Source organism: Onychomys torridus, chromosome 2, assembly GCF_903995425.1.
Source record: "Onychomys torridus chromosome 2, mOncTor1.1, whole genome shotgun sequence".
In the NCBI taxonomy this organism is placed as follows: Eukaryota; Metazoa; Chordata; class Mammalia; order Rodentia; family Cricetidae; genus Onychomys; species Onychomys torridus.
The window spans coordinates 148,894,335-148,907,317 of record NC_050444.1 but is presented as its reverse complement, the minus strand read 5'-3'; the positions used below and the strand labels follow the sequence as shown (position 1 = coordinate 148,907,317).

The following is a 12,983-nucleotide window of genomic DNA, read 5'->3' as shown; positions in this document are numbered from 1 at the left end:
ACAATTGGGCTCCCAGAAAGAGTAGCCTACCTAGATAATAGAGCACTGGGTCCCTGGCTCTCCCTCCTTCCACACAGATGCTCCAAAACAGTGGTTCTCAACCTTCGTAATGCTGCGACCCTTTAATACAGTTCATCATGCTGTGGTGAACCCAACCATAAAATTATTTTCATTGCTACTTCATAACTGTAATTTTGCTGTTGTGAATCATCAGGTAAATGTCTGATATGCAGGATATCTGATGTGTAAAATGTAAAAGAGTCATTCCGCCACAAAGGAGTCATGACCCCACAGGCTGAGAAGCACTGGTCCAGAGATCTTGTCTTAGCATAAGCCATCCACAGCAAGCACTTAGAGCCTGCCGTGTCCTCAGGAAAGACAGGAGAGGCAGAAACCCAAATCCAGATCATACCATACACAGTGCACAGGTCAGAAACCCCTGCACTGGAGAAGCCGAGGTAGGGGGCGGAATTTAGAGCCAGCCTGGGTTACATATTAAGACCAGGGTGGACTCAAACTTGCGGCATTTGGGTACGGACTCTAGAGTAACTGGAGTTATTATAGTCCTCTACCACTCCCAGCAAGCCATGCTTCTTAAACCACACAAAAACAGGCTGGAGAGATGGCTCAGTGGCTTCAGAGGACCCAGGTTTGGTTACAGCATCCACATGGTGCCTCACAACCATCTACAACTCAAATTCCAGGAGGTCTGATGCCTGCTTCTGACCTCTGTGGGCACCAGGGAGCACGTGGTGCATCAGCATACAGCTAAAACTCACACACATAAAATAAAATAAATAAATCTAAAAACAACTAAGTGGGGCTAGAGAGATGGCTCAGTCAGTACAGTGCTTGCCACACAAGCATGAAGACCTGAGTTTGACCCCCGCACCCACATAAAAAGCAGGGAGCATGATAGGGCATGATTATAGCCCCATAGCCAGCCAGGCAGAGACAAGAGGGCCCCTAGGGCTCATTAGTCAGCCACTCTAGACTACGTGTGAACTTCAGGCCGACAAGTGGCCCTGTCTCATAAAATAGCTGGATGGCACTTGAGGAATGACATCCAAGTTAAGCTCTGTCTTCCGCATGCACACCAACACAGAAGTGCCTATGGGCGGGGCATTATTATTATTATTATTATTATTATGTGTATGTATAATGTATGTGTGTGCACATGTGGGCACATGTGTGCCACCGTATGTGCATGTGTGTGTGTGTGTGTGTGTGTGTGTGTGTGTGTGTGTGTGTGAGAGAGAGAGAGAGAGAGAGAGAGAGAGAGACCAACTGACTGACAGAGAGGATGACTTCTGGGAGTCGGTTCTCTTTCCACTATGAATCCCCGGGACTGGAACTTGGGCTATCAGGCTCTGACCTGCTGAGCCATATCGCCTGCATCTTGCTTTCAGGGAGTGACTGGAAGTGGATCTGAACAGTGTGCCTTATGAACAGGGAACAGCACTGTCATGGCAGTGAACAGCACCGTCATGGCAGTGAACAGCACTGTCATGGCAGTGGGGCACTAAAGAGAAACTGAGGTGGGAGACGTGCAGGCTGGGGTGTCACCTGGGGGTCACCAGCTACCTATTTTGTGCCATGCTGTTCTCTGCTGTTGCTGTGCCCTGAGGAGACACAGCCATGAGCTTCTCCTCAGAGAAGTGCCCTGAGGCTCTCTCAGTCCTCAGTTTCCCTGTTTGTAAAGGAGCCAGCAGTGGGCTCCACAGTGTTCAGACTAGCAGCTGGCTCCCGGAGTTCTTCTCACAGAGGGTGTGGGGATGAGGAGGCATGGGGGGCTGTTGATGTAGGGGGGATTCTGCCCCGTTGGCTTTTGCGGGGAGCTTGGTTTCCAGTGTGGCACAGCCACCAAACTCCAGCAGGTCAGTCAACTTCCGTCCAGAGAGAGTGGAATCCTCCCGCCCTTCGCCTCAGGCAGACATCTCACCCCAGGCATGTGGCCTGTCTCCTGATGATTCCCCTGCCTCTATTTCTGCCCCCCAGAGCGCTGGGGTTACAGGTGTGCCTGAAACCACCTTTGCGGTGTAGGGTGTCCAACCCGGGGCTTTGGGCATGCCAGGACACTCCACCAATTGAACTGCACCCCAGCCCTGGCTTCTGCATCCTAGGCTGGCCTCGAACTCCTGGTCCTCCTGGGTTCTGGGGTGTTTGCCACCACACCCAGCTTCATTTTCCCATCTACAACAAGGCTACAGAAAAGCTCTATTTTAACAGTCCAAAAAGCAACAGGTGAAAAATACTGGGTGAGGAGGTCCAGGGACCCATCTGAGACTAAAAACTGCCATTCTGAGCCGAGTGTGAGGGAACATACCTTCAATACCAGCACATTATAAACATTGCCCGCTCCTTCTATCCCACCTTAAGGATTGTTGAAATGGAAGATATTTAACCCCAAAAAAGAAAACTGTCGAAGACCATAGAATTGCTATTTTCCAGGGCAGAAAATCCTTAGTTCTGCAGGCTAACCTACAGCTCACTGCTGTCGCCACCTGCTGGACAGAGGTAGAATTGCCACGCTGATATCCACTTACCTAGTAGTTTGAGTTCAATCTTTCACACAAAGCAGAGCTCTTAAACCTGACAGGGTGGTTGTGTGGAAAAGATAGAAGGCAATAGCGCCAGTGGGTGAAAACCACACTGTGCCGACGTGAGGGCCAATTGTCTGCAGCGTGCATCAGCCCCAATGTTTCAGAACGTCGGGGCTTTCTTTAATCTCATTTAAATTTTTAAGGAATCACTTACTTAGTGTGTATGCACGATGGTGCATGAGTAGAGGTTAGGGGACAACTTCTAGAAGTTACCTCTCTCCATCTATCATCGGAGTCCCAGGGATTGAACTCAGATCATCAGGCTTGGCAGCAAGTGCCTTTACCTGCTGAGCCATCTTGCCAACCCCTATTTCATTTTTTAATTTTTTAATTTTTTCTTTGAGGAGGGTTCTCATGTAGCCCAGGCTGTACTCAAACTTGATGTGTAGCCAACAATGATCTTTAATTTCGGATCCTCTTGCTCCGTCTTCCAGGTGTGCACACAGTTTGTGCAGTTTGGGGATTGAACCCCAGGCTACTTCGTACATGTTAGGCAAGAACGTTCCCTACGGGGCTATGTCCCAACCCCAGGAAAGATGAACGGCTTCCATGGGTTACGGTAACTCTGGGCTGCAGTTGCTTATCTGTGGCTTTTTCCGCTGGGAATTTGTTTTTCTTGTCTTATCCAGTGAGAGGCTTGGAAGCACAGAGAAAGAGGGGAGATGTTGTCTTGAGGAGTTGGTGGGGGGCAGTGTTCTTCCTGATAACAGGTCTTCTACCCCGGGGAGAATCAAAAGGGATGAGTAAACAGTCCTGACCCTCCACCACTTCCCAGCACAGCTCCCACACTGGACGGTTTGTTAACAATGGGAGGGGGCAATAGTCCCTTGTGGAGTCTGTGAGTGTGCAGAGGTCCCCAGTGTGGCCAGGGCAGCGGCCTGCACAGTAGGAGGCGGGTCAAAGCCCAGGGCAAGTTCTCTGCTCTGTGGGCAGAACCTTCCTTAGCCCAACAATGCTGTAGGCCATCTCTTCTGTGTGTGTTCTCTGGGAAGCAGTGTAAGGTGAGTTCACGGAGATGGGGCTGTGCAGTCCCAGACCCCCACCCACAGCCTAGTGTAGATTTTGTTAGCACCTACGTTAGGTGGGGCTCCTGTCTGCTCTGGGCTTCTGGTGCCTTATCGGTACAGCGGGCACAGTGGCCACATATTCCTTTCCAAAAGGAAGATGAGGATGGAATGGGATCTTGCCCGTGAAGCATGAGGGCCATGCTCACACTGCAGTTGTGAATTAGTTTCTCTCTCTGAGAAACAGCCTTGCCTTCCCTAGAGTATCCCAACATCCCACGGCCACAGGCACGCACAGGGCTCAGTCCCCCGTCTTGGGCCTGACTTGGTTAACTGTAGTTGCTGGTGCCCCCACACATGAAAACATCCACATCCTTGGCCATCAGTGTTCACCACCCTCCTCCCACCTTCTGTAATGTGGCAGGAACAGAGATGTCATTGAGAGCCCTTGCTGCCGGGATGAGGTGAGGTCGGCTCTGGGATTGCACACTGTTCCTGAAAGAGGAGTAACTGACCCACTGGTACCTGGAACCCAGCACCCAGGAGGTGAACCCAGACGGACCCGAGGAGGAGCCTGTGTCCTATATCTTTGGGAGGCTGCTCACTGGTCAGTGCGTGTGTGTGTGTGTGTGTGTGTGTGTGTGTGTGTGTGTGTGTGTATGTGTGTGCGCGCGCGTGTGTACATGAGTATGTGTGTGTGTGTATATATATGTGTTTATGTGTGTGTATGTTTGAATTTGTGACTGGCAGTGAATGAATGGGCATGAGGGTATGTGTATATGTGTGCATCTGTGTATTATTGCGGTGGCTAGTTGCAGCCCCTCCCAGGTGCATCTGAGGGCAGGTGGGAAGCATGCAGATTTTGCAGTTGGCAAGGTCAGGTTCATGCACTGCTCTACAGCTTTTGGGCTAAATGAACACGAGAGTGAACTCCACAGCCCTGAGCCTCAGGGTCCTGGTTGTAAGCTGTGGAAAGGGAAACCCTGTTTTCTGTGGCACCCTGAATTGGAAGCAGTGGAGCTAGAAACAGGCTTAGGCAAATGCGTCTGAGTACCTCTGTCTTGCTGTGATGGGAAAGGCAAGGGTCTTTCCTCAAGAACAAGAGCAGGCAGACAGGGAGACCTCCATCCCAAATTCTCATCCTTGGCCTTTTGTTTTTTTATAAGATAGTATCTCACTTATCCTGGGCTAGCTTCAACTCCCTTTGTAGCCGAGGATGGCCTTGAAATCCTGGTCCTCCGGCAGGCATCTCTCTGGCACTATGATTACAGGCATTACCACTCTGCCCAGGTCATTGAACTCTGAATAGCCCTTTCTAGACTTGAGATATCACTCGGTTGGCAGAGTGCTTCCCTAGCAAGCATGAAGCCCTGTGTTCAGTCCTCAGCACCACATAAACCAGGTGTGAGGGGCACACACCTATAATCCAGCCCTGGAGACACGCAGGCAGGAGAGTTAGTTCATGCTCATCCTTAGCTACACAGGGAGTTCGAGGCCAACCTGGAATACATAGGACGCCATCTCAAAAAACAAAAAGTACTATTCACACCCCTAATCCTCAGCTCCCTTAGGACGGGGCCTTCATTTCATAGACAAGTGAAAGCTGGGAGGGATTCTGTCCCTTACCGCAGCCTTCCTGCTGGCAAAGGGGAGATGGTGCTTTGTCTGGGCGAGGTAGACAGATCCGAAAAAGAACCAGACATGGCTGTATCTTCAAGGGCTGCCAGGGAGCATGCAAAGCCAAGCCACAGACACTACCTGTGCTTTCTGGCTAATGGTGGCAGTGAGGAGGAAGATAACAACCTCCCTAACTCAGTCTGGGTGGGAGTCTTCTGAGAAGGGTGTCTGGCTTGAGGCTGGGGAGCATGTGGTTCACCTCAGCCTGTCTAAGGGAATCAGGTGACCAGAAGCCCAGGGCAGAAGACAGATATACAAGCGGAGGTCAGGCAGAGAGCCCTGTAGATTTCAAGGAGTGGGCACTGAGCCATGGGAGGCCCTGAAGATCACAAGAACCAGGGCAATAGGCAGGACCCTGAACCTGGAGTGGGACAGAGAATGTGAAGGCAGAACCTGTCCTATAGATGAACATGGCCGGCCACCAAGAACCTTCTTATGGCCGTGGCTGACAGAGCCTCCAGCTGAGCACAGATGGCCTCCCTCTTGTCTCAGGCAGACAGACACTCACCCATGTTTCCATTAGAGCTGGGAGAGTGGAGATGGGCGCGGGGGTTGGGAGGCGTTCTTGGTGAGGCTTACAGTAGAGAGTGGGAGGCTGACACCTGAGACAGCCAGCACAGAGCTATGTGAGAAGATGGCAGGTCCATGTCTCAGCAACCCAGCAGAGCTGGTGTCAGCACAGAACTGCTTTGAGAAAGCAAGTTCTGGGTCTGGAGAGATGGCCCAGTGGTTAAGAGCACCGGCTGCTCTTCCAGAAAATCTGGTTCTGCTCCCAGCATCCACGTGGTGGCTCACAGCCATCTGTAATGCTGGTTCCAGGAGGTCTGACACCCTCTTCTGACTTCCATATGCATCAGGCATGCATGTGATGTACATACATACATGAGGCAAAGTTACTCGTATCCATAAAATAAATCTAAATAAATAAAAATAAAAATAATTTGGCTGGACCGTGGTGGCACACACCTTTGATCCCAGCACTCGGGAGGCAGAGCCAGGCGGAACTCTGTGAGTTCAGGGCTAGCCTGGTCTACAGAGCGAGTTCCAGGACAGGCACCAAAACTACACAGAGAAACCCTGTCTTGAATGAATGAATGAATGAATGAATGAATGAATAAATAAATAAATAAATCATTTAAAGAGGAAAAAACACATTCTAAGTTCTTTGCTGAGTATGGTGGAGCACACCTATGATCCTGGCACTAGGGAGATGGAGTTCAAGGTCATCCTCAGCTATATATGGAGTTAGGGGTCTGCCGGGGTATATGAGACCCTGTCAGAAGGAAGAAAAGAAGGGAGGGAGGGAGGGAATGAGGGAGGGAAGTAAGTTAGTTCCTTACAATTCTGGGGTACTATTTTTACACACACACAGTTTCTAGGAATGAGCCTTATTTTTACTTGCTCCCAAAGAAACCACATGCTTGAGAATTCTAGAATCATCCAGGCAAAGAGCAAAAGAAGCATCATATAGACGTGGTGAGACTAAGCCTGGTTTTAAGCAAAATCTCTTCTTTGTTTTCAGCGGGATCAAGATGACCACAGCCACTACTTTGGGGGATGCTGTCTTCTCGCTGAACATGACCAGAGGAGAAGACTTCCTGTCTAAGAGTAAGATGGACTTGGGGGAAGGTTGCCAGGCCAGCTTCGGGGTCAGCTTCCTGGTCCCACCACTTACCAACCTCATGCATGATTTCTTTGCCCTGGGCCTCAGTTTCCTCGCCTGTAAGATGGGGAATATCAATGGGGATCCCACAGGAGGCTGTTGTGAAGCCTCAGACGAGTCACGGAAGGGCTTGGCTCCTGTAGATGTCCATTGAGTACCCGACAAGCACTGTGACCTCAGACCTCTGCTCCTTCTCCCAACTCCTCTCCAGCAAATCCTGGAGTCTACGGTGTGATGGAAGTTTGAATCTCTTTCAAGATATTGAAATAGGTCCCCTTGAAAAGTAACTACTTACTACGTGTGGTGGAGACACCTTTAATTCCAGCACCAGAGAGAGGCAGGAGGATCTCTGTGAATTCAAAGGCCAACCAGAGCTACAGAGTGAGACCCTGCTTTTACCATAACAAAAGCATTAAAGAGCATCTATCACATACTACTTTTTTTGTTGGTTGGTTGGTTGGTTTTCTGAAACAGGATTTCTCTATATAACAGTCCTGGCTGTTCTGGAACTCACTCTGTAGACCAGGCTGGCCTCAACTCACAGAGATCACCTGCTTCTGTCTCCTGAGTGCTGGGATTAAAGGTGTGCACCATCACCACCCAGCCATATACTACTTTTTAAAAAGCAAAATATCCTGCTTACTTCTCTTTCATGTGCATTGGTGTTTTGCCTGCATGCATATCTATATGAGGGTGTCAGGTCCCCTGGAACTGGAGCTACACACACTTGTGAGCTGCCATGTGGGTGCTGGCAACTGAACCTGGGTCCTCTGGAAGAGCAGCCAGTGCTCTTAACCAACGAGCCATCTCTCCAGCCCCTCCTGCCTACTCTCTCTCTCTCTCTCTCTCTCTCTCTCTCTCTCTCTCTCTCTCTCTCTCTAAAAGATTTATTTATTTATTACATATACAGAAGAAGGTGCCAGATTTCATTACAGATGGTTGTGAGCCACCATGTGGGTGCTGGGAATTGAACTCAGGACCTCCGGAAGAGCAGTCGGTGCTCTTAACCTCTGAGCCATCTCTCCAGCCCTCCTGCCTATTTCTTAATGAGCAAATGAATGAAGGTGGGAACAGGTCAGTCCTGGGAAGTGTTTACCAAGAACCAAGGGTTCCCAGGATAAGAAAAGTGGATAACAGCTCTTCAGAAAATCAGGTGCAGTATGCAGCTCAGTTGGTAGAGGGCTTGCCTAGCAGAAATGAAGCCCTGGGTTTGATTCCCAGCACTGGATAAACTGGGTATGGTGTCGCACATACATGATCCCATCACTGGGGATGAAGAAGCAGGAAAATTGGGAGTTCAAGGTTATCCTCAGCTAATAACAATGTCTGAGGCCAGCTTGAGCTACCTGAGACTGTATACTAATTTGCTTCTTCATTGCTATAATGTACACTACTAAAGCAACTTGGTGAGGGAAGGGTTTATTTTAGCTTACAGCTTACAGCCCATCGTCAGTTTCCTAAGAGCCCACCAAATACTGATATACTGATTAGTTCTATATTGCTTTGAATTTTGTGTGAATGGAAAGAGAGCCAGCCATATGTATTCTTTTTATCTGGCTTTTTTAAAAAATCTGATTTTCTTTTTTACATGTATCAGTGTTTGCCTGCATGTGGGTAAGTGCACTGTGTGTGTAGTTCCCGTGGAAGCCAGAAGAGGGTGATAGATACCAAGGACTGGAGTTATAGATGCTATGAATGCTGGGAATGGAACCTGGGTCCTCTGCCAGAGCAGCCCATGCTTTTAACGACTGAGCCATCTCCCTGGTCCCCTTCTGGCTTCTTTAGTTGAACCTTGGGTTTCCATGCATGTATGCTAGTGTTGCAGAGTGTCTTATTCTATTCTCCAGACCTGGGATGGTCTTAAGTCTTCCTATGTTGTCCACAGTTTCAAAAAGCATCACTGAAAGCATTTCATTGTATTTTATGGACTAGTCTACCATACCTTATTAAATCACTATGTCAATAATCCTGTAAACAGACATTCTCATCCAAACAGCCTTCCGACATTGGGGACTGATTATTCCCTAAATATAAAATTCCCTCTGAACTGATAAGTTGGCATCAAGCATAGACATATTTATGGTTCTTGAGGTTTTCAAAACTCTGACAGGATGTTGTTCTCAGTCCTGAAGTTAGAATTTGTTATTGACAGTGTTTTGAAATTAGACTCTGACATAGTGAACTACAAGGACTTGTGTACTACCTTTGTTTATAAGAGCAAAAGATTGAAAGCATAAGCAATCTCACCAGGGACTTGGTGAACAATCATGGTGTAGCTAAACACGAGTAATGTTCAACCATCAAACCATGAGGAGAATAGGAAAAGCATGGAGAGATGATTGTGACAATACCGTAAGATAACATATACACTCTGGCTGGTTTTGTTTTTTAAAGATTGGCGTGTGAAGGGGTATGCATGTTAGTGTACCAGATCCTCTGGGACTGGAGTTACAGATGGTTGTGAGCCATGTGATGTGGGTGCTGAGAACCAAAACTAGGTCCTTTGCAGGAAGAGTGTGCACTCTTAGCTGGCTGTGCCATGTCTCCAGCACTCTTAATTTGTTCAGTCCATTTTGAGAGAGGGGACATGTAGTTTAGACTGACCTTCAATTTTCTATGTAGTTGAAGATGACCTTGAACTCCTGATCCTTCTGCCTCTACCTTGTGATGCAATTCTAGGCATGCACCACCACAGCTGGATGTGTGTCTTTTTAACAGTTGCCTATGTTTCCATATGTAGAAATATTTCCTAGGAATAGCTGTTTCAGACATAGAACTGATGTTTTCAAAGATTTATTTGTTCTTGTTTTATGTGTATGAATATTTTGCCTGTGTGTGTGTGTGTGTGTGTGCAGTGCCCAAGAATGCCAGTAGAGGGCATCAGGTCCTCCAGGTACTGGAGTTTGTAAGCCATTGTTCAGGGAACTGACCTTGGGTTATATGCAAGAGCAGCCAATACTGTTAACTATTGGGCTTTCTCTCTCTCTAGCCCCTATTCCTAAAATCTGAACAAGCTTTTTTTTGGGGGGGGGATTTCAAGACAGGGTTTCTCTGTGTAGCTTTTGGAGCCTGTCCTGGAACTCACTCTGTAGACCAGGCTGGCCTCAAACTCACAGAGATTCGCCTGCCTCTGCTTCCCAAGTTCTGAGATTAAAGGCCACCACTGCCTGGCTTGAACAGGCTTTATGCGTGGGTGCAGACAACCAGTGACTCATCCTTTCCCATGTTTTGCTTATTTTTGTATTTTAAAAATTATCCCAAAAAATCACATCAATTGCATGTTATCAAAAAGAAGGGACGGTCTTGCTGGTCTGTTCCACAGAAGTCGAGAGCCATGCCGGGACTGATAAGAGGACCCAGACAGGTGCAGTGCGCCATACCCCTGCAGTTCTAGCCCTTGAGAGACAGAGGAGGAGACTCGGGAGTTCAAGGCCATCCTGGGCTACATAGGAGTCAGTTCCTTATTGCTGTTCCAGAACATTGGGAAAAAAAAACAATTTAATGTGGAAAAGGTTGGCGTGGGCTCAGGTCTTGGTCCCTGTGGCCTGGCTCCACTGCTGTGGGCCTGAGCCGAGGTAGTGTCAGGCAGAGAAGACATGGTGAACTGCCCACTCATGACAGCTGGGAGGCAGAGAAAGAGAGTGGGAACATGGCAAGATGACCGTCAAAGACTCCTAGTGACCTACTTCCTTCCGCCAGCCCCTCCCCCATACAGTTTCTGTCATCTCAATAATGCCATCAAACTATAAATCCAGTGGTTTAATCTACTGATTAGTTTGAGGTCCTCATGTTACACTCAATGATCAGCTGGGGGCCAAACCTTTAGTATGTGAGATTTGGGGGGACACTCTATATCCAAATCATTCATGACAAGTGCCCACTGGGGGCCCTCCCAGTCTGCATGTCTGCCCAAGGCTTCACCATCTTTGCTGTCTCTTATTTTGTATTTTAATTCATTCACTTGTGTGTGTGTGTGTGTGTGTGTGTGTGTGTGTGTGTGTGTGTGTATTTGCTCATGTGTGCTCATGTTGGCATGAGAGTGCCATGACACATACATGGGGGTCAGAGGACACCCTCAGCATCAGTCCTGCCCTTCTACCTGGTCTGCAACAGAGTCTCTTTGTTTGTTTTCTCCCATCATGCATCAGTCCACACCAGGCTAGGGGCCTGCAAGCTTCTGGGGGTCCTCCTGTCTCTGCCCCCCATGCCTGTAGGAGCCCTGGGATCATCCTGCACGCAGACTCGTGTGGTTTCTGGGAACTCACCTTTGTTTGCCAAGTGCTGCTACCCACGCTCGGTTCCCGCTTCTCTGCAGGTTCTGGAGCCATCGTTGCTGCCATCGTGGTGGTTGTCATCATCATCGTCACCTTGGTTCTGATCCTGCTGAAGGTGTACAACAGGTACAGGATGCCCCGAACTGCCTGCTTCCTTCCTACACGCTCCTCCCCCGTTCCTGGTGCAGAGCGTTAGCTTGCCTGTCCAGGGTGGCTCTGCCCTCTTTGCCAGAGCTGAGCTTCAAACCCAACCCATCTGGTTTCAAAGAAAAATGTCCCACCATAACATGTAATAATAACAGGGGACGTGGTCCAGTGGGCAGAGCACTTGCCTAGCATACGTGAAGGCCTGGGTTTGATCCCCAGCACTGCATAAATAAGTATGGTGGTACTCAAGAGACAAAGGCAGAAGGATCAGAAGTACAAAGTTATCCTTAGCTACATGATGAGTTCCAGGCAAAGTCTCTGGGGTGTTAGCATGTGAGCCTCTTGGAAACAAGGAGGTTGCATTGAATTCCGGGTCTCCTGTCATTCTGCCTATCATTGCTGAAGCTTTGATTGACATGTGGGTGGGTACCCCTTCACCTCACACTGCTTACACTGATGTCTGAGCTGGAAATGAGAAAAAAAAAATAAGGAATTAGGATCTATTGATGGATGAGATATCAATAGACATCAGAACTCATTCTTGTTAGCTATTGAATCTCATGGTATATAAAACGAAGATAGGATGTACATTTTACTAGATTGTTTGAGACAGGGTCTTCCTGTGTAGCCCAGGCTAGCTTTGGTGTTCTTGCTTCAGTCTCCAAAGTCCTGGGGTTGTAGATGTTTTAAGTCTGTTCTCTTCTCAATTACATAAGATGTTCTTATTTGTTCCTAGCGAAATACTTAGTGTGCATAATCATGCTGCAACCCTTGAGGCTCCACTTAGCTTTGAATGCAGCCACTGCTCTGACTCCGTTCACTGTCAGGGGCAGAATGAAGTTTAGTAGTTCAATGTTAAACGGAACCTTCCAAAGTGAGCCAGGCTGGTGTCAAAGGTCCTTCCCGACTGGGACAGTGGTAACTGAACAATGTGACTTTCTGATGGGCCGTCATCATGGAGCCCATTCCTCACTGTCTCTTACAGGAGAATGAGGACCAGGCGGGAGCTGGAGCCCAAGAGCCCAAAGCCACCTGTGCCTCCTGCTCTGGACCCAAACAGCAATGGCGGCCAGCAGCCTGCGACTGTGACCTTCAACCACGAAGACAACAAAGTGGAGACTCGGTGACCCTGCCCGGCGCCATCCCTGCCTCTACAAACAGCTTTTATGACCCAGAAGCACACTCTTCTGGCAGCTTCACTGAGTTCTTTCTGGTTGGGTAAACTGAGGCACCTTTCATATAGCCCCTGCAGCTTGAAGCCATCCTTAACTACGTTCTGCTCTGGCTCCCCGCTGTGTCTGTGTCCCTGCTGCCACTATGCCAAAGAGCTAAGGACATTTTTTTGTCCTGATGAGAAGCACTCTGCTGGGGATACTGGTGTGAGTCTGGTTCTTGCCCCACAAATGCTACAGCTAGACAGCTAAACAGACAGACAGACATCCGAGTGGCAGGGTCGGGGAGTCCTAATGATAATGTCACCCAGGGTCTACCACTGGGAGCATCTTAAGCATCATGCCCACAACTTTGCAGGACAGATCCTCAGTCCCATATCAGATGCAGGAAACTAACTTGGACTAACTAACCACAAGACCAACTGGGTAATGACTAACCTATT

The 12,983-nt window shown here is 48.6% G+C and overlaps 1 protein-coding gene across 1 annotated transcript; it reads left to right on the top strand.

The window, feature by feature from the left end:
• The first annotated feature begins 4,096 nt into the window (after positions 1-4,096).
• LOC118577171 (non-compact myelin associated protein) lies at positions 4,097-12,591 on the top strand. Its single transcript, XM_036177245.1, has 4 exons — positions 4,097-4,214; positions 6,807-6,892; positions 11,263-11,347; positions 12,354-12,591. The coding sequence occupies exons 2-4, from the start codon at positions 6,817-6,819 to the stop codon at positions 12,493-12,495; spliced, it is 303 nt and encodes a 100-aa protein (XP_036033138.1). The 5' UTR covers positions 4,097-4,214; positions 6,807-6,816; the 3' UTR covers positions 12,496-12,591.
• The last annotated feature ends 392 nt before the right edge of the window (positions 12,592-12,983 follow it).